This window comes from Taeniopygia guttata, chromosome 2, assembly GCF_048771995.1.
Source record: "Taeniopygia guttata chromosome 2, bTaeGut7.mat, whole genome shotgun sequence".
Classification (NCBI taxonomy): domain Eukaryota; kingdom Metazoa; phylum Chordata; class Aves; order Passeriformes; family Estrildidae; genus Taeniopygia; species Taeniopygia guttata.
The window spans coordinates 113107792-113130617 of NC_133026.1; the positions used below are offsets into that span (position 1 = coordinate 113107792).

At 36.5% G+C, this 22826-nt stretch overlaps 1 protein-coding gene across 1 annotated transcript in view; it reads left to right on the forward strand.

The window, feature by feature from the left end:
* Positions 1–22826, forward strand: part of LOC115493890 (lipoxygenase homology domain-containing protein 1) — a 189953-nt gene extending 167127 nt beyond the window's left edge. The window contains exons 49-59 of the mRNA XM_072924659.1: positions 3853–4060; positions 5616–5675; positions 5985–6163; positions 6718–6940; positions 9967–10121; positions 10259–10334; positions 13934–14012; positions 14228–14513; positions 16069–16147; positions 18853–18928; positions 21592–22826. Of these exons, the coding sequence (XP_072780760.1) occupies positions 3853–4060; positions 5616–5675; positions 5985–6163; positions 6718–6940; positions 9967–10121; positions 10259–10334; positions 13934–14012; positions 14228–14513; positions 16069–16147; positions 18853–18928; positions 21592–21661 (1491 nt within the window). The 3' untranslated portion in view covers positions 21662–22826. The remainder of the gene's footprint in view (positions 1–3852; positions 4061–5615; positions 5676–5984; positions 6164–6717; positions 6941–9966; positions 10122–10258; positions 10335–13933; positions 14013–14227; positions 14514–16068; positions 16148–18852; positions 18929–21591) is intronic.

Sequence of the window (22826 nt, forward strand, 5' to 3'; positions counted from 1 at the left end):
ATATCTTTCTTTCTTCAAGCCATGTTAATTAAGAAAATTTAGTGGGCTGTACATACATACAAATTGCTTTAATGCTATTCTGAGAAAATTCAATATAAGCTCTGCTGAATTGGACAATATGTATTATCATCAATATTTAAGGTGACTTCTCAGTTCAAACCTAATTTGCTAGCAGTAACTAAAAAACAATTAACATTTTTTTTCCCTAGGGGAAAATGATAAATTTCATATTCCATAGTTTTGCTTATCTTCTGTGTGTTTTTTTCCCATCTCTTCTCTTTTTGCAGAAAAATTAACCCTCCAGTAATTTAGAAGGTCCCCATTTGTAAGTCAAATAAAAGATAGAGTATCATGTTACATACAAGACCTGTCACCAACTCGAGTGTTTAGAAAATTTTATGCCTAATCCATGGTCTCAGATGAATCCACAAAAATGTTATCTAAATTATTAATAGTAATTGAATTTAATAAAATTAGAATGAAATATATGTCATAATCTCTCTGTTTGCAGACAGCTTGAGAGGAGAAAAGTGAATTAAATTTAGCAAACAAATTATCTCTAGCCAATTGTTTTTAGTTCTAACAATTTTAGTTGCTGCTCTTTCTCTGTTCTTTTTTGGTCTCTTGACTAAAATAAAGCTCATTACACTGTGTGGATTTTCAAATGTACACATAAAGATAAAATGTAATCTTGTCTGCGAGGTGATTTTACCCCAGATGACACAATTTCTAGTCTATTTAATAGTTCCTTAACTTCCTGTTTATTAGTCTGCTGATTTGACCATGGATTTCTGAGATTTTACATCCTCTAAAGTGAGCTTGTTAAAACGGCACATTGACAAGTGATAAATAGCTGTGACTAACACGAACCAAACATCAAAGTTTTTACAAATGTTTATTCCATCAAAATATACTTATTTTCATAGGAAAAAGGAATTGGAAACCCTTTTGCACCTTAACTATACTTGTTTTTATCTGTGGCTGGTCACAGATATCCAGGTCATAGATAGTACATGCTGTCCCTGATTTATTAAGTCACTAAGTTAATAAGTACTAAAAGTTTGCTAAGCATCAAACTTGGTGCAAGTCAGACACAACTATTCTTCTGGGGACAGCACAAGTCTAGAAGCCAGCAGAACATTGTCTGTTGTTTTCCTATATTCCTTATTCTCCTTTCCAAGAATGGATCATTGACAACAGAGTTTTTTGGAGATGCTGATGATCATGTCACTAAATTAGTCATTTTCAGGGAAACTCTTTTCTCTTAAAAAGAAATTATTCCAACAAGTATCTGACAAGAGCGATCTCGTGTTTCCAATAAAACAATTGTGCTTGTTTCAGCTGGGGTAGAATTAATTTTCTGCACAGTGGCTGGTATGAGGCTCTGTTTTGGATTTGTGCTGAACACAGAGCTGATGATACAGAGATGTTTTTGTTATCACGGGGCAGGACTTACACAGAGCCAAGGCCTTTTCTGCTTTTTGTGCTGCCATGCCAGTGAGAAGGCTGGGTGTTCATGGAAGGGTGGGAGGAGGCACAGCCAGGACAGGTGACCCCAGCTGACCAAAGGGATATTCCAGACCTTATGGCATCATGTTCAGTATAGAAAGTGGGGGAAGAAGGAGGAAGGAGGACGTTTGGAGTCAAGGATGGCATTTGTCTTCCGAAGTAACCACTGCAAGTTCTGAGGCCCTGCTCTCCTGGATATGGCTGAGCACCTGCCTGCCTGTGGGAAGCACTGAATTGATTCCTCATTTTGCTCTGGTTGTGTGCATGGCTGCTGCTTTCTCTATTAAACTTTTTCTCAACCCACGAATTTTCTAGCTTTTACCATTCTCATTCTCTCCTTGATCTCAGTGGTGAGGGGGTGAGCAAGCAGCTCTGTGGGGCTTGGATACTGCCTGGGGTTAAACCTCAACAATCATGCATTACTATAAGCATAATAATTTGCAAGAACTAGCAGCAATTTTAGGATAAATTTTTGCATTTTGTGAACTTAAAATATTTTTTTACTGAAAGACACAGGGGTCTGTATGTTTCTTACTTCAGTCTGTGTTTGTCAGTCATCTCCTAACTGTGTGTATTTTTAATATATTTCATTTACTAAGTGTAACAAATTCATTTTATTCAGGCATAATGGTATTACTTTACCAATCTAATTAAAGCTGGAATAAAAGAGTGATCAACTTAATATCACAATAAATGTAAATTAAGAGTTCAAATGAATGATATTCAATCATCAGATTAGTCCAATAGGTAATAAAATAAAATGGTTGTGTTGGCACTAAACCTTAATTTTTTTATTTAGCTAAGGAAAACATGAAAAGGATCCTCTTTTTCCTGCAGTTCTGCACTCCATCTAGAATTTCAGCCATTCCAATGTATTTGCTCTGCTGTTAAATTCACTAAGCTGCTGATAACCTTGACTCCTTGTGAGGAAGTACAGCTATTCAAGTGCCTCTTTCAGATTTTTTCTTTAGTGTCATTGTCTCATTCTCCCATTTCACATGATAGTTTAAGAGTGATAATGCACATTTGTTGATTAGATGGTACATTGTAGCAGTTTTTGACTAACATGACCTTTCTGTCTAGAAGTTACAGAGTAATTAGTAACAGGTTGATTGTTATTTTTAGGACACTATTAAAGGTGTCCTAAACACACACTTTCAAATTCACATGTACAGATACTAATGAAAAACAAGAAACAAAAGTTGAACAACAAATTTAAATTTGTTCTGTTTCTGGGGATTCTTTTTAAAGTGGATAGTCATACATTATCTGCAATTTTAAGCTCAATATTTGAGATTATGCTGTGTCTTATTAAGTTGCAAGATGGTTAGGCTCATCTTTGAGATGCAAATCTTTCATCAGTTCTTCAGCTGGAAGACCTGTCCAGGAAAGAATAGAGGTGGAGCAAGAGGACTGCTATTCTCTGTTTCATCTCTGAATAAGCCTTTAAGGGTTGCTCTGGCAGAGCAACTTCAGTGTGAATCGCATTGGGAAGACTGCAAGACCTCTCAGGACTCAATCATTATTGCTACCTATTCCCTTCAAAACCATCTTTGCCTCTTTCAATCACACTGGAAATTCCATAACAAATAACACTGGCTTTCAACAGTTATCAATCCCAGTAGAAATGAGATGATAATTCATAAATCTATAAAGCAAAAAATGTGGAAAGTCTCTGTGTCAAGAATTTAATGCCTGTTTTTCTGATGAGGAAACAGGAAATAAGTGTAACACTCACTACCAGAATCACATATTGTGAAGTTGTTAAATGTCTGATGTATCACAGTTTTCTTTAGGAATCTTACTTCATGTTCTAAACTTTTTTAAATTATGGTGGTTTTTTTAATTGATAGAGAATAGCAGAACCTATTTCAACATAGTTTTATTTAATATTTTTCCTTCCATTCAATTACTTATATTGAAACTAATCCTACAAGTTAATCCAAATCTGGAACCAAGTTTGTCATTCTTTCTTTAGAGATTCCTTCTGTGATGCTTGTTTCTACCTTTCTCATGCCCTGTATTTCATTTCTGAAATAGCCCTTGGGCTAATTAAACATCAATTTTGGGAAGGAAAATTTCTCATTAAGTGAGCATAGGCAATTTATAGATCTTTGTGGGCAAAGAGGGGATTTAATTGTAAATTGCAGAACCACGAAGGGAAGAAATACTTCTTAATGCCGGCATTTAGCATGGTTAAACTTGTCATCTCTGGTTCTGTTGGTATTTATTGAGTTAATAAAAAAAGTCCTGATTTTTTTCTCACTTTCATATTTCAAAATACCCTAATAATTTAGTTACATGATTCTGTTTCTGTATGACTTCCGATTCTGAATTTTTCAGGTGGATATTTTTCAAGTGGAGGCAGTAGATATTGGTATTCTGCACAGGATGGTTGTTGAAAAAGGGAGAGGCTCTGACTGGCTTCTGGAGAAGATTATTGTGAAAGAGTCAGCATCTTCAGGGACAGAAACACTGTTTATGGCTCAAACATGGCTTAAAGATAGACGTGATGGAAAAAGATCTGCCTCAGTAACTCTGGATGCCACAGGTCAACACTATCTTCAAACTATCATCTGCTAAGAAATTCATTCCAAACTGGAGAATGCAGCTATATTATTCGCTTCTACAAACAAGTTGTGATTTAAAATATTCTGGTAGAACATTGTCAATATAATAAGTGTGTCTGAACACTTTGAGTTTTACTACCACTTAATAGCCACAATTTGCCAGAGGATAATTTCTGCTTTGTTACTCTAGATTTTTAGTGGTGCAAATGCCAAGAAATTTGTCCTATTCCTTTTTTACAAATTCCTACCTCTCCAAGTTTTACTTCTACACCTACAAACGATTTTTTAAGCTTCTAATACCAATTGCTAGGCAGAGTGAAAACAAGGTAAAAAGCAGGGAAAACTCTGTTTAAGCAGTGGAGAAAATTCCTCCATTTTATTCAAGATGACTAATTTACATTATTTATGCTACACTGTTTGGATAGCTTTTGCCAGAAACTGGAGATACTTTTGACTGATACCATGTGAATAATCGGGCCACAGAGGAGCAGTTTTGATCCCACTGCGTGTGACTCTTTGTCAAGACAGGAAGGGAATGCACATCCTCCTTCCCTCCCTGTGTCATGGCTTCAGTCTAAGCGTGGCTTTCAACACAATCTGGTGTGCAAGCTGGGAGAACTTACACATTCCAACCAGATCAGTAGGCACCAAAGCCCAGAATGTACCTCTAAGAGAGATGTATTTATTCTCCTGCCTCTCAGAGAAGTTAATTGACATTACAGATGAGTCCTTGGATTGCAAAACATATTCTAGATTTATTCTTCCTAACTCCCTGGGCATTTTCTGGCACCAGCAACAGCCTTTTGAGACTGAAAATTCTAGTTCAATTGATTTCCTCTGCTGTATGATCTCTAACTTTTGATCATTTGAAACCAGAAAAAAAAAAAAAAAGGAGGAAACTGCTGTTTGTTTGTTTGCAAAAGCAAATAATTTCAGGTTTGGTTTAGTTTGTATGTTGGAACATCTCTGAGAAAAAAACCAAAAGGCAATATTTAGTTCTGATTCTACTAAACTTCATTGATTTGGAAAAATGTTCCTGTGAGTTTCTTTATACAATAATTAACAAATCCAGTCTTGGTTATGAACTCAAAAGAAGTCTTATTTTCAGTTCAGGTCACTACCTAATGTTTACAGGCAGATTTGATCTACACCAAATCCTGATGAAATCAGTGAGGACTCATATCTATGGAAGGAACATCAACCTCTAGAATGGGCATTAAAGACATCCAATCAGTGCTCATTCATCCAGAGCATAAATTGTACAATGCTTTAAAATGGAAAATACTTGAATCTTCATGTTACTACCATTTTCCTAGTAAAGAGCCAGCCCTACAGAAAATTTATTTAATAGGATGATATTTAGATGATGCTTAAATGGAAAATCACACTGTACATTCCCTAGTTAAATCTTTAATCTAAATGATATAATACTCAGTCAATTGTCTCACTAGACATGAATACAGACTTTTATTATCATATAGATACTGTTTTACAAAAATAACAATTTTATCTTTTTTTTTTTTTTTTTTTAATTAGAAGTTCAGGAGAGGAGGAGTACATCTGCCTGGCCTTTAGGAAGAGAGCAAATGAATTCAGGTATAACATCTGTCATTACATTGACTGCTTTATTAATCAGTTCTGAAATAATAATGTGAGAATATTCTCATCAAAACATGTCATTATACTTAGTAGTACTGACAATAGTTTTCCCTTTGTAATAGTAAAAAATGGCAACAAACTTAGGGAGCTGCTCAATACCCAGGTGACATTCTTATAAAATTATGTTCCCCATGTAGAACAAGGCATGTCTTAGAAATTTTATGTCAGATAGCTTTGTTAATATATGAAAATAGAAACATCTTTAATATTTTTTTCCTTTTTGTTTTCTGTATTTTATTTGTTCAGAAGGCAGATGGAGGATTTATTTCACAAAGCATCACGAAGAAACAAAATCAGAATCTGAAAAGTTGTCAGAAAATATATCCAAGATGGTTATGGTTTTTTATGGAAGCAACGGCAAGTCAAATCCAGTTACCATGGAAAACAAAGTGGAACATCAGACTGAGAACCAAATAACATATGATGTAAAATAATACATAAATTTGCCTATGTTTAAATTTTCTTTGAGTTTCCTTTTAAAGAGAAGTAATCATATAGTGATGTAAATATTGTTTTTATTGTTTGTATTATTGTTTAAATATTCAAGAAAATCAGAGCTGAAATTTTCAGTTGCATACCATATTTTATTTTTAATTTCTGGCTTTCTCAACTTCATGATGATCAAGCATATTCTTTTTTTCCCCAACAAATAGTCATAGTTAATAATGCATGTCATTTTAAATGACATTAACATTACTTATTCACATTAGAAATCATTGGCATGTGTAATTTGAATCTGATAGAACAATTACAACGAATGCCCCTAGAGGATAAAGCTAAAATGTCCTTAAGTGCCTACAGTCAAGCTGGTTCTGCTGCTTTTGAAGTGAATGGGACTTTTAGCACCAAGACTGATGCAAAGGGGTGCAGGACTGTGCTGACTCCTTTAGAGTTAACTTCCTCTCTTCCTGTAAACTGCCTATGCATTTATCTGCATACCTCTGTTTGGATGCTAACTCATTGCTTTGTTGATTCCTAGATACATTTGCCATCTGATTTGGGAATGCTTTATAAAGTGCGGCTTGGTCTCCAGAGTTTGGAAAACAACATATCCCAGTTGTCTCTTCGTCACTTTAAAATACAGAACACATCAACCCTGGATACCTTTAGTCTCACCATAAATAAAACACTTCCTCTTTCTCCTAATGGAGACAGATGGATTGAATTCCCTATACAGTGGCCATTAAAAGAAGCACTTTCTGGTAGGTATAAATCTACTTCAAAGCAGTAGAGTGGTTCAGGAGGTTAACATGTCCTAGTATTACAGTAGAAACCTTTATCAAAACAGAAATTTTTATTGTCTTTATTTAATGATTCAGAGACTGGATAAGAAGTTAAAAGGTATGAAAGAAAATATTACCCACTCAGCTTAATTTCTGTCCCATAAAGTGGGAAATGCAATATTCCCTTGATTGTACAGAAATGTTATTATATGCTACAAAGAACAGTTTCTTGCACTATTGTAATATTTCTACTCTCTCTTGTTTAGTTCTCAGCTGCTCATGTTGCTGACATTAGCAACATCATTTTTTTATAGTTCATTTACTATTATGTGATTTTGTTTGTTCACAGATTCCAAACAAATATTATCAGTAAATAACAGCTCAAAGCTACATATAAGCTTCAGCTTTATTACCTTTATATACTCCAAATATTTATGCCTCCTAAAATTAGCTCAACAATTCTTACATTTGTCATCTTGGTTAAGTAAAATAAAAGAAATCTTTCACCTACAATCCACCCTATTCCCTAATGTGATGCTTACTGAATGCTGCCATATGATGGAACAAATACTAACTTAATTAACAGACCAAATAATGATGCTTAATATTCAAATAATTTGTGCCTGGGTTTTATGCAGAAAACAAATTAATTATTTGGGTAAAAGATAAGTCAGCTCATCTAAAGTGAGCTGAAGTAGACGTAAAAGGAACTACCCCACACACTTTGGACTGGAACTTATGGCCCAGTTTCAGTGAGGTCTCTGCATCCAAAAGTAAGTACGTGAATAATCTCAGTAGAAGTAACAAAGGATGAAGTTTGGGGTTATTTTGCATATTTTGGCTGCAATTGAAAATCTAAGATTTGTATCTAGTCTTTAGATTTTATATTGCTTAGAGGTGTTATTTTGACTTGATCACTTACAGAGTATGGGTACAGAGCAGGGCTCAATGGCTTTCATCTCCTACACACAAGATTGAAACAAAGAGGACCTTCAGATTAACATAAAGCACATAAGTGCACCCCTTGCAAAGAACTGATCACTGTAAAATGCAGAAATATTCAGGATACAGGTACAAATACACAGAAATGAGGAGAGAAAGATGCAGCATGGGTGATAAAAGGGGGGTGAGACTGGAGTCCTTATGACCTTGGCTCTGTCATTGACCTTTGCTGAAAAAATAATTTCCCCATTCTTTGGTTTTTTTTTTGGTGGTTTTTTTTTTTTTTTTTTCTGGTAATATATTTGCTCTTTGCAACTATTCTGAAATCAAGAGACAAAAAAACATCACAAACAAGGAATAGGTGTTATGTTATCTGTAAGTTTGAAATAGCTAATTTCTGTGGGTTTTATGTCTTTCCATCCATGCTTAGATATTTTCAAGGAGGGATTTGTAACCAGTGAAGAAAAAAAAGCTAGGACAGTGATTCCCCCAATCTTTACCATTTTTGTCCAAGAGAGGTTTAAGCAGCTTCACAGCAGGTGGTACACGTAGAGTTCAAAGTGATCTTTACAGACAAATTTACTTGCAATTTATTGTGAAAACCAGATATGCTTTCTGACAGCTTTCTAAACCTAATTTATTTTCTCCCTTTTATCAGCTAAAAGTAATACCAGTATTGTCTTAATTGGAATGGAAAGCAGCTAATCACACTCACTATAACCATAAGCCACGTGATGTTAAATTTCAGATAGAGCTCTGTCATTCATAGTGTGCCTTAGTATTTTATCTCAGTTATATTTTCCTTTTTTAAAAAATTTATGCTTGGGCTTGTGATGAAGCATTTGCTAATGGCTAATTGAAGCCATCAAAATGCAGTTGATACAGTACAGACCCTTGAGATCTGGCAGTGCACACTTGTGCCTTTGGGTGTATTAATGAGCAGAGGCCTCCAGCTGAGTATATACATAAGTAGTTTCCCTTTACTGTACCTTCCTTTGAGATGCTTACACCACAGGAATCCCCAGGGTTGACATGGTGCTGTCTCTCTGCTCACACACAGGGCTGTTCAGAAGGTCAATTTTGCACTGCTGTAGGTTTTAAGACAAAACAATTAAATATTGAAAAGGTGAAAAAAACCCTATTATGCTACTTTCAAGCTGATTATTCCAATAAATTTAACAGAGAGCCATAATTAATATTGATATTATGAAATAATTAGAATTTTATACAATTAATGGAGTTGTAACATTCATATATGTTACCCTTGTTGTATGTAATTTCTTTTCAGAGATCCATTTAATCTTTCCCCTTTCCAATTCATTCAGTACACTAGAGAGATAAAAGGATGGTTGCTACACTTGTGATTTGCTCATACTACCCAAAGACCACTATTTAAGCATTTTAGCCCTCCTACCCTTGCCTACATCAATCTCCCTCAATTGCCCTCCTCTGGACTCTCCCAGTGCTATTCTCTGTACGATCTGACCCAAAGTTCATGAATGCAACCTCTCCACTGGGCTCCAGTGCATCAGGGCCACAATGAGTCACAGATATAACTTGAAGATGGGCAGAGGACGCCCTGGTCAGATCATGCCTGGGCTACATCGTATGTGCATCTTTCCCTAGTCCTCTCTCTGCACCCTCTCCTGCACAGACTTTAGTCCTATGTTGTAGCCTTATTCTCATTCCTTCTCTGGCCCTTTCTCCTTCTGCCCCCAGCTCAATCACCAGGATGGATCTCAGCTCAGCTTCTAACTTGTCCACTCTTGTAGGGCAGGTCCACTCTTGCTGCTTTTTGACACAGTGATTCAAGAATTAAACCTTCCAAATGCAATCCTTTCATTTTTGTTTTGGGCTGGTCCAGCCTCACTTCTCAAATTTCAGATCTGGGAGATGGTGGCAAAACAATTATGAAGAAAAAATTGCAAAAATTTTGAGTTTTGGTATTATTTTCAAGTGCTTGGATTTTTGATTGCATCTCTCTGTAGAATGCCAGGTTGTCAAATAGGTGTTCAAGGTTGTGGCAAAACCTTAACAAAATCTCTTTTTGCTTTATATTGCAGTGGTTACATATCATCTAACAGTATTTTCAAGAAATATTTTGAATGAGAGAAATTTAGTGCGTATGACTGCATGCTTATATGGTACTCATGGTGACACAGGAGACAGATCCCTTCTCCAGTCATTGCAGAATGTACAGCAGGGAGAGAAAAATGAGGTACTCTGTCATAAAGTATTTTAAGATTTACCCTTTAATCCATTCGTAAACTTCCTACATATTATTTTCAAATTTTCCCATTAAAAGAAGTTAAGAAACATGGTTATATATTACAATATTGAATAATTTTATTTTAGTCACTTCTAGTTATCGTGGATGCTGTTGACTTGGGAGAACTGGAGAAAATTGTTCTTTTGATTAGCAGTAAAACAGGTAAAATACTTTTTGCTTTCTAAAGTCAGTCATGTAAATCACACAGCTAACCTCCTGTTAAGGGCAACAAAGTCACTGCCAGAGTTAAATCTTAGTTAATTCCTTTTGGCTATTTTTTCTAAACGTAGTGTTTTATAAAGCAAAATGCTACATTTTGACAAATTAAAATCCTGAGATCTAAGTGTTATAATATTATTGCATCAAGAAAGTAAATGAAGATGAATATAATTATATTCTTCACTTAATACATGCTCTACTAATAAGTTATCTAGGAGAATGATTATTACTCAAGTAAGAAATTGATATTATTTAATTTTCCTTCTGTGATTCAATTATTTTCACTGTTTCTCCCCCAGTTCAGTTTTCTCCCTGTGACACTCAGAGGCAAATTTTACCTCTGTTTGGAAGTCAGCAAGTTTTGTCACTGAACTTCCTTAAAATTGTTTTGACTTCAACATCTCTCTGCTTTATCTGTAGGGTGGCTATCATGCTACTAATTCAAAAAATTAATTATAAAGTTTTTTGAAATCCGTTAATGAAATTTGCTATATAATTGCAAATCATTACTATGCATTACACTTGACCATTTTCAGACAGTTTTCTAGGGAAGCAATGGTTCTATGTTTGCACTTTATCCATCTTCTTTTTCTTTTGTTTGCTCATCTGGAGGCTCTTAATAAAAATCTTTTAGGCACAGCACCCAATTTCAACCAAGTATGTGAGGTGACATTCAGGCAGTGAGCATCCATGAGCTCCTTGGCTGGTCACACATCCCGTGCCCAGCACAGGCTGCCTTGGTCACCCCAGGGGGACATGGTGTGGAGGTGCAGTTTCTCTGGAGGGGAAGGAGAAGGACAGCCCTGCCATGCTGCTGGGGGGAGCAAGGCGTGCAGCTCACTGCTTTTGTTTCCCACAGCTTCAGCTGTGAAAGTTAACTACAGCCATCTGTCTGAGTGACAGTCACTGAATGTGGCAATTGTGTGTAGCCAAAGGGCACCATGGAGAACGAGACAAGCAAGTCTTTTCCATTCGGGTTTGAAAACACAATTCACAAAGGAGGGACATTGGGCTCATTGCCTCTGTGTGTGTTATGAGGAGAGGATTGGGATGATGTATAACAGATATTTCTTCCAAAGGAGTTAGATGATAAAACACTTCAGATGAGAAAGGGTGTCCATATTGTAACTAGGCTTGTTTGAACTGAGACTAGTTTGGACCAAGACTTTGAACCAAAAGTCCCAAACCCCATAAAATATCTTTAAAGTCAGATCTACCCTGCAGGACTGATCAGCTCAGGCAATGTTCTCTAGTGCATTTATACTTTCATTCCTTATGTCATGGTTTGACACTGGCACAATGCCAGCGCCCCCATGAAAATGCAACCTCTCAACTGAATGCTGTGAAATGCGATCGAGAACAGAGCAAAAGCAGGCCCAAGATTAATAACAAGGGAAAAACAACTTAATTAAGCTACTACTAATATTACTACTATACTACTATAAAAGAAAAAAGAAAGGAAAAAAACCCACACAAAATTCAAAATGAAAACCTTCCAAAGCATTCCTCCTCCCACCACCCAACTCCAACAAACCACAGTGAGACACAACCTGGACCCCAGTCAGGTTTCCACCCTCCAGATAATCAATACTCAGTCCATCGAGGGAGAGAGGAGCCCCTCCTGTGCCATAGACGCCCCAGGAAACACAGCTGCCACATCCTGAGTTTCCATGTCACTCATGGCACTGCCCGGAGAAAAAGTTTGCCAGTGGTGACCCTCTCCTTTCCATGCACAGTGCTCTCACCACCAATGCATGGATGGACAGACTGCTTTTAGGATTTTTCATTTCAAGGATGCCCTGCCAAGAGGGGAAAAACAACAGTTCAGTTTTTCATTTTTGGGACCACAGTCCCCCTCATTTCGCCCTGGGGTCGAGGATCCAAGAACAGAGATCTTCTTCTCTTCTTCTTCTCTGAAGACAGGGGGCACCATCACAAACCTTCCTAACTTTTCTCTGTTCGCTTCACTTCTGTCTTTTCCCAGCTGAAGCATGGTCTCTTTGGCTCACTGGCATCCTCCTAAAATACAGTCTCTCTTGGAGGAGAAGATCGGTTCAGTCTGTGGCTACCAAGAAAAAGTCCAGCCAAAAGCCACTCCATCATCTCCTCCCACCTAGAATTTCTCCTTCCAACATACCAGGGTCCAAGCTGTCTCTCTTCCTCTCTTTCAAACTGAGGAGGAGAAAAATTTCACAAAGCTTTCATTTCTCAGGAAGGGTTAAAAGTCCCGACTCCCAAGGATGGCTCGCTGCCCAGGCTCCAGCTCCCACAGCCGGCTGGGCACCTTGTGGCCCTCCCGCTCTTCTCCTTCGCCGCAGTGAACTGCTGGCAAAACTAACGCTGTCTCTTTCTCTCTCTCTCTCTCTCTCTCTCTCTCTCTCTCTCTCTCGAGAGAGAGAGAGAGAGAGAGAGAGAGAGAGAGACTCTGGGGGGGGCGGGGAATGGAGACAGCCCAGATTTTCTCCACCCTTCCATCTGCAGGGGGCCAGCCTGGTCCAGCCCCTCCACCCTTCAGCCTACCTCAGTTAGGCCACATGACTTTTCCCCTCCCGCACCGAGCCACGGCCGGGCAGGGGAGAGTCCTGCACTGCACGCTGACAGGAACCAGAGAGCGAGTTCTCCTGGGAATTCTGCTTTTAACCCCTCTGTGTTCTCAGAGGCGTGTCCACCTTCAATTGGTCAATATCCAAATTGATCTCTTCCTGCCGAGAAAAATTATTTTTCTGTGTCAAACCACGACACCTTATCAGAGCAAATTTTTAAGATGAGATGGTTCATGGTCCCTTCCTGAATCTTCTGACTCTCCCTATGCATGTATCTTGGCAGGTCATGAGTTGTAACATAATGTCTTGGATTCTTCCACAGGAGCCTGGTGATATCCTATTGATATAATTAAAGTGAGCTAGACAGCAGTAGAAGAGATGCAGTTTGTTGAACAGATCAGAAGTTACAAATAATAGAAGGGAAAATGAATAGTCTTCATGACTAACGAGTGACCAGACACTCAGGCCATGCAGCTGAAGCCCCCAATAGAAAATTCAAAAAGGAGTATAAGTCAGAGAGCAAGCTTTCCCAAAAAGCAGAGGGATACAGTGAGCTGCCAAACTCCCCTCCTACTGGCCACCTAATGCAATTCTCTTTGTGCTGCATGTAGAATAGAGCTCCAGTCCTCTTGTCAACCAGTCACTGAGGAGGAAGCAACAGACGTATATTTCTGCTCTTCCTTCTCAAACGTGCCTGCCCGAGTCATGCTGAATCTTTTCTGCATGCCCGTCCAAGGACAGTGAGGACAACACTCCTTCCTTCACTAAGACAAAGGAAATGCTTACTCCGAAATGTCTAAGTTGATGTTTACAAATAGAAACAAAATAAAGAATCTTGTAGTTGTTCCGGCACTTTCAACTCACTTGTTTGCATTCCTAAATTAATGAAAAAATGAAGTTTTCATGTAGTAAGAATGCCATCATTACACCAACAACACTCTACCTAATTTTTGTCATGCAATGGAATATTTTCACTATGTTCTCTCTCCTTCTTTGCAGACTGCAAATTGGACATCAAAAAACTGCATGTGCAAGAAGCTGCAAAGGAGCATCCTATCTATGTATTTGAAGTGAATGAGTAAGTATATTGTGTAAAGCTAGTAATGTTTTTTAATAGCATAATACTTGAAATTGCTGAGCAGACACTGAATAAAAGCGACTGCCATAGAGTGATTCTTTCAATAGATATTTCAAAAATATGCCCATCTTTAGCTGCACCACATAAATTAATAGGATTTTTTCATTTAACTTATTATTTACTTATCAAAAAATAAATGTGGTTCTGTTTTTCAGAGAATTTTCTGTGAATGCAAATAAGCCCAAAATACAGAGAGAAATTCCAAGATCTTTTGTTATTAGAGGAGAGAAACAAAAGAATGACATAGATAACAACTTGAATGAAGAAGGAAGTAAAGTAAAAAATTTGACAGAGTATACTATTAAAGTGTATACAGGTGACAAAAGGGGAGCAGGGACTGATGCCAATGTACACATTATTTTATTTGGGAATGAGGAGAAATCTGAGGTATTTCCACTCTCTCAGTCACTGGAGCATCAGAACCCCTTTGAAAGAGGAAAGGTGAGTACACAGACTTTATAGGTTGTGTCCATTTCTGTACCAGAAAAGCAGACATTAAATCTATGCAAGTTCTTTAGAAAATTTGAGGCATTTATTCTGTTTTCAACATCACTATATGAGGTATAGTCTTATCTTGCCCTGTGTTTCTTCTTTCCACCAGATTCACCAAGGAACATTTTATTTCTATTGTATCTAGCTGTCTCTGCTGCTCTTCTGCCTATTAGTCCCAAATATATCTTCATACTGCCTCCACTTAGTGCCCAGTTAGGTATTTCCTCATTCTGAAATGCACAGCATGAGTTGCCTGTGCACGTGTGTGCACCACCCTGTGCTGTTGCACACACCTTGAATATTGTGCATGAGAACACATCAGTCTCTTACCTCCCATCATTTTACTTTGCCATGGAAACTGGTGCTGCGAGCATCCCTGGATGTATAAGCCTAAAATCAGGTGAAATGGAACCATACACATCAGCCCGATTCTGAGATCCATCATGCTTTAGGCTGTTTATCAGAGACCCTTATTTCAGATACAGACATTTGAATAAGAATGCAGATTCTCTGCATGACGTCCTACTGCCTTGGCTGGATGTTTTCCTAATGTAATAAACATATTATTCTGGCAAAGAAATTGCTCTGTTTGGTCACCACCTGTGCAATGCAGTACAATGATGGTTACCCTTAAGTAAATATATATATATATGTATTCTCTGTAACTTTCTCTTGTGAAGATATTGAATGGTAATGACTAAGTAATTAGAACTCCAGTGAAAATATATCCCTTAAGAGATCTACCTCATTATCTCCAGCAATATTAATCATCTTTTTACCTGGAATTAATATAAGTTTCTTCAGCCAGGTTATCTGTGAGATAAAGATATTTACCCATGAATTGTCTTCCATACTGAGGAGGATAATAAATCTAGCTACCTACAGGCACAAGGAGCAAGTAAAAAAGTGTCTTCAGTAGTACTTCCTTTTGCCTGGTACCACACAGGAGGTGTCATTACCCTACAAAAAAGAACAGTAGATACATAGAAATCCTGTTATCAATCCAGCCAAGTTGATGGGTAGCCAGTGATGTCAAAGGTCTTAGGAAAAACAAATTTCTTTTTGAACATCTGCAATATGAAACAATGTAATATTTAAAATAATATATATCATATTTAAGAGGAATAATGGTTAATGTAGTAAAAGCCTTTAACTTTTCTGTTCCTGAATTTTTATTTACGTATCATATACTAAAACCATTTTAGAAGACTGCCAGTTGAGGATTCATGAGACCAAAAATGTTTTCACAATAGATGAAAGTCAAGAAAGAAGTAGGGATTGTCATACGATAAGTTGAAAAATTAATCTTTTGTGTTGAAACTGAGACCTAATAGGAGAGGATGTGTATCACACATCATCAGTTGGGAAAATAAACTACATTAGTGGTTCTCTTATTCTGAACTTCTACTATTACACTTGAATTGGTCTCAGAAGTAACTTAGACAAATATGTAAGCTTCCAAACATTATATAATATTTTAAATAATTATATTTTAATATTAAAGGTTGATACCTTCAAGATTAAGACAAAAAAATTAGGCAGCCTACGTTCAATTGAAATTGGCCACGATGGGAAAGGATTTGGTAAGTATTCTGTGTTCAGTAGCCTTGCAAACATCTTCTGCTTAAGGATTTGCCTGACATTTGGAAAGGTGCTTGAAGTCACACTACTGCTACAGTTAGCTAATACAAATCTGTGTACAAATGAGGTCAGCTTTACTGCCCTTGTTTTCATCCCCTCTATCACATTTCCCTTAACTACACCACGATTCTAACAGATCTAGTTAAAATAAACCTCAGATAGTTTTGTCCTTCAAACATTGCTCAGCCAAACCCCTTATTAGATGTTTTAAATAAGATAGGATTTAATTTTCAAACTGCAGGCTAGACTTTCCATGATTTGAGCAAGTTTGGGGACTCTGATTAAAGCATGTTGTAGCTCTCTCTCACACACATAGAGATCCTCTTGTAAAGCCTGAGAACACCAGTGTGCACCAGGTCCTGCCCTGATGTTAAGTTAGGAGGTAGCTACAGAACATAACCACACATGATGATGGAAAATGTTTCTGTGAACAGTAACCTCTAGACTCTGAATTTTACATAAAAATAAAACAGGAGACTAGGGCATATAATCTTTTTAGCTTTCAGTTAATAGCTCTAAAACCCTTAGGGATATGCAGCTATCAAGATATATACAGACATATAGAGATATACAAACACATAAACTGAATTTTCAGGGAATGTATAACTTGAATCAAAAAGGTCCGATTGCATTAAGATATTCTAGTCAGGTGAAGTTTGCTTAAGCCATCTCAAAGAAATAGGTTTAGGTTTAATAAAATCTGATTAATCTAAGTTCATGAGGCATCATAAAGTTCCAAAGGGTTTATCATTTCTAGGATGAACCAAGAAAAATTCAGCAATTCCTACTTGGAGAAAGTTGAACAGCTTTTTTATTTTCCTAACCACCCAGTCATGTCATATATTTCACGGTGTGGAAAACAGAAAAATCACTAAACCTGTTGAAATATCTATAATAAACAAGATTGTCCTGCTGACTTTCATCTTATTTGTGATAACTGCTATGCATGCATACAGTTCATCTTAGATCTGATACGGGAAGGGAACTCCACAATTGCAGACTTTTAGTACTGCAGGCGAAATAATAGATTGAACTTTTATTTCCTGAGTCCTGATCTATCAACATTATTATTATTTTTCCTCTCTGTGTCCTGATCAACATCACATAGATGTTAATAGTGCCTTCCTAGCACAGCTGGTGTGTGTTGAGTCATCTTAGACATGACAACCTTCCTCTAAATATTTCTCTGAAATTACCTCCAAGTGTGTTTTGTCAAATTAGCTGTTATCCCCACAAGCTTCCTGAAATGTTAGAGTACCTCTTTGAGATATTCCATCTGTTTGCTAATATATCCTAGCTACCTCTGGATTTCTCCATACCTGGAGACTTTAGTGAGGTCTGTTGGAGTTTTGTCAATAAAGGATGAAGCATTAGATTTTAATCTTTTCAAGAGAGCAAACTTACCTTTCTATTCTTTTGTAAAGGGTCGTGTAAATCTGAGAGACTGTAACATTTTACTGCTGATGATCTTGACTCTGATTTAGAGATTTTGTGAAAGGTCATCTATTCCAAGTAGAGTCTATGATATATTAAACCATTCACAAGATTTCATTAAAAGAGTTTCAAAAGTACTTCACAATATCAATAAATGGATCTAGAGAATTGAAGGTGGAATATCTAGACACCTTCATGGCCTACTTAACCCGGCTATTTTTTTGAAAATGTCATTGAATAAAAAGAAACATCGCTGTACCTTTACATTTTATCCAAACTGACACTATTTGCAAATATTTTTGTATTATATTTTTAGCATGTGCAATTAAAATTTAGCATTTATGAATAAAAGTATTTTATTGGTTTTAGCCTACTTAGTACTTCATGCAAATATTTGAAAACCAAAATAATTAGATATGATCTAGTTCTTTATCTCTAGGACACGTAAAGAGTACTAAAATGTTGTCAACTGCCAGCAGTATGATCCCAATTAGTTTTAAAATGTTTTCCTTAAGTATTTGCATTGGCAAACACAACTAAAGATATCAGCACAGACATTGTATATATAAAATAAAGTTTTGGTTTTAAAATATTAATATTTTGATATTCTAGGAAATAAAATTCTATATCACAACAATGTAGGTATTTCTTCACACAGAAAACAGGAGATTAAATTAAAATATTTAGTATCTTAAAGCTGAAACAAATATGAGTGCTGACCTAAATGAAAATGCTATTCTAATCATGACTGCTGGAAAAATAGGGATATGAGAAGCATTCAGTTTCAACACTTGGTTCACATCCATGTCAATATATTAATTAGAAAAGAGTAGTAGAATGCCCACTAGGGGTGCATTTTGAATGCATTTCCGAGTACCTGAAAGGGCAAAATGGGTTTTCAAGAATGTATTAAATATTACCATGCACACTATTTCATTTGTCTTACTGCCTGTTCTATCCAATCTGGAAAAATAAGTTGTAAAAAAAATCTTCCATTACATTTTCTGTCAAAAACATCAAAGACCTTCCCTGTAAAACTAAGAGACGTTGTAGTAATTTGAATCATCTGTGTTTCAGTTTTATTATTGATGTTGAATATACTTGGAAGTACTGAACCACATGGGGTTTGGGAAATTAAATTAGAAACCTTTCTTATGCTGTATTTGTGTTTTGGTTATATTAAATTTGCTCTTTATTTTTTTTTCTTCTACAGCAAGTGGCTGGTTTCTAGAAAAAGTGGAAATCACAGATGCAGCTAGGAATTCAATGCATTGCTTTAACTGTAACAGGTCAGTAGATCAGTCCATCATCACCCTGTACATGCTGTTTTCTTTTTCACAAGTCTCTCAGTTGCTTCTGTCTGGTTTTCTAAGACAGTAATGATTTTTTTTTCCAATGTTGTGTTCCTATCAGTCTATCCCCAATGACGTTTGAACCCTTTGGCCAGCTTGAAACTAACATGTCAGAAGAATTGTTAGAGGAGGATGCTCGATTTTTCCACACAATTAAAACTGGATGATTGTAGGAGAGCCATAATTTAATGCCTTTGCCAAGAGAAAGTATTCGTACATATTTTGGACGCAAGAGGTAGATGGTGTCTGGTGAGCCACTATACAAGCATTAGCACATAAATAGCTCTGGCAAACATACCAGGGATAAGCAAACAGGCATGGAAAAGAATCAGAAAGGAGGACAGTGGAATATGGCAGCATAGATTCAAAACTTGAGGAAGAAGTAATGTATTTTATTGAGCAAAGGCAACATTAAAACATTAGAATCCTTCTGTTTCAATGTTTGCTTAGTATGGGCACAAGATACACTCATAAATAGGATAAAGACTGAGGAAAGCTTTGTATAATATAATGTAAAATTGTAATGATCTAAATTTAGAAATTTTTTAGGTAATGGGTTTCTTGGGTAAAGGGCTACTGATGTGCAAAAAGAAGGTGTACATCAGTCTGCATCAAACTGAAACAATACCATTTCAAAAATTGGAAATTAAATTGAAGGGTATTCTTGGAGTGATTGTTCACTACAGTATATCATTCACAGCTTGAAGAATTTCAGAATAAATAACTGATGCAAACATATTCATGTCATTCCAAGTGGAAATTAGTTTTTAAATGCATCTGGAGAGCACAGAAGTGTGAAAATTTACAAGCTACCTGTATCTAGAAAGAGGAATGTTACCTGATAATCTGAAAACAGAAATGGTAGCCAAGAATATTTAATTTTATTCTTTCCCTAAATATTTCTGTAAACTTGACAATTAATGGAAGCCAAATCCCAGCCCCTGTACAAAAAAAAGGTAACTTTTTAAGTTCTTGGATACTCAGTTGGTCTCTACAGTCTAAATCATGAGAGGAAGGGTGCTACTGACCTCAACATCATTAAACTTCTTCCAACAACAATAAAATTCCCTTGCTTCAACTTCCTCCAATGGCATGCTCAGATGCTCTCTAATCTTCTAAATACCTAAATCTAAATTAGTGGGCATTAAGCAATGTTCTTAAGCCACAAATATGGTTTCTCAGATGTGCAACACAATCCATGACAGGATTTTCAGGATTTGATGACACTTCATCTCTTTTGCTTGTAAGAGTTCTCAGACCACACCAGCCAGGAAGATTTTTGCAGAAGACAGACTGCAGCAAACATTTTTTTCCCAGATATTTGGGTTTTTTTCAATTTTTTTTAAAATCTTATAGTAAAAGTGTAAAGATATATAAGAGACTGGCACAAGAACTTGAATCACATCATTGGTGTAGGTGAGTGACTGGCACAGATTGATTCTACATGCTGCTGATAAGAACATTCAACTGGGGCCTTGTTGGGCTATGTGCCTACCTTGAAATGTATCAACCCACTTGTACTGGAAGTTATTTAGTAGGAGAGATTAGGAGGTTAACCTCAGGGCACTCAGTGACCCAGAGGTTCCTCAGATAGAGGAAACTCTAAGTTCACGGTCCTCTTCCAGCTGAGACATGGAGCTCCTCATGGAGCTCCTCTTCTCATGGCCTATGGAGTGAATGGAGAATGGGCTCATTTTCTCCCACAAAAAAGACTCTACCAATACAAATAATGTCTCTAAAAGACACTAATCACAGAGAAACCTGAATCCTTTCCTAACCCATTTAAATGCGTGTTATCTAGCTTACACATCACACCTTTTCTAGGCTCTGTGACTTCCACTTACAGTTTTAGCTGCCAAAATCAGTTATGCTTCAGCTTGGACCTGTTTATCTTCAGCCATATCTCCCAGGTGCTGAATGGAGCAGCTTCAGATGTGAGCTACTTTCATGCTGTACTTACTGTCTGGGAACCCCTCCCACACGTGTAGATATCAAATCAGGTAGACTGTCATAAACCTTCCAAAGTATAGAAGATTTTTAACTCTCTTTGGAAATTAACACCACTGTATCCATGGTTCCAGTTAAAATCAGTCTACCCAAACTTTGGACTCAGGCTTGTTTCTCATATAATTGACATTTAAAGCTCCATAGTCTTTTACAGAGCTAGGACTGGGCCCATCATGCAACTCAGTATGTTGTGAACCAAGAAAGAGATAGGGGAAAGAGAGTTCCTGGAATGAATTATAAGGACAATTACTTGCTATCACAGAACATATTTCCCTCCTCTAAATTATCCTGATTTTATTGTCATTCTTTAGATCAATTTACTAGTTACCTATATGACAAAAAAATAAAATTAATGTATATTTCATAAATATATTAATAAAGTTAATTACACTTTAAAATTACACATATGTGAATATTAAAACAAAAATTTTAAAAGTCACTATTTTCTTCAGATTAATTTTTTCTTCTCAACAAACCAATGTAAATACTCTCCTAGAAAATCAAAGGTGAAGAACCAGGCTCTCACAAATTGTCTGTTTCTTAAGTTTTACATGTGCTGTGTCTATGACAGGTTTTTATGTTTTTCCCTTAAGGTGGCTCTCTGAAGATGAAAATGATGGCCTCACCATTGTGCAGCTTTATCCACAGATGCTTGATTTCTGATTCTTTCTGAGTGTGATGCTTCCCCAAATCCATGCTGATTTGATTTACTTGTCTTTTGTAATTCTGAAGGCATTGTAATTATTGTGAAGAAAAGTCAAAACAATGTATTAAAAACATCACAGTAAATTAAATATATCTAATGTGAACACAGAATTCTGATCCTATTATAGATGCTCAAAAACTTTGCATGACAGAAATTTTGGTATCAGAAACTTAAATCTGTAACATGGCTCTGTGGACTTGAACTGAGCAATCATAATTGTAGTATGTAGTTACATATGTAGTAACATACTCAAATATTTGTGTTTCAGTAATGATTTGTGGGTAAGCTAAATTTAGCTCATTTCAAATCTATCAGTATGTATTTATTTGATGAATTTTTTTCATTTTCATCATTTATTAAAGTTTAGATATTAAAAAAATAATTGTCCAAACAAACTGCAACACCCTTCAGCCTTACTATATATTGCTTCTCTTAAGACCATAACAGAGGGTAAGAAAGATATTGTTATTCAGAAGTTCACCCTGTGCTGGTAAGCCTGTCGCTGACATTTGGTTGTAAAATCTTGTAGCTGAGCCAGAACCTCAGCTGAGAATCTTTAGATCCAAAGGGTCTCTTCAGAGAGGCTGTTATCAGTAACGCTGCAATAGCTTAGGCAGGCTTAGGCAGCTCCCTGCTCAGCTTGATGATTTTTGCAGTGCCTTTCCTTAGCTATCAAACCAGCTTTCCAGTGCTACATGTGTGAATGCCTTCATGTCAAAGAAAAGCAAGAAAAAAGGCCAAAATATTTTTCGCAAATGCACATTAAAAAATATGAATTTAGCTAAAAATGCACAAATTAATGTTTGATTCGGTAGGCTTTGATATTGCCAGAATTGACTTAGGAAGGATTTAGAATACAGACAAGTCTGAAATGTAATCAGGACTTGCACACCACCTGAAGTTTCATGTGTGTGACCAAAATACAAGTATTTTATATAAGCTATGTAAAGCATCCCTCTCTTAATCAAGGACTTCACCTTTTGTACCTCCAAAATCTAAAATCTTTCTGAAGAGCTGCATTTTAGACTTGTTTCACTCTCAAGCTATTACCATGTTCCGTAGCAGCAATGGGCTCTCTATAATTATAAGAAATAAATGAGTTTGTAATCCGTATTGATAAAA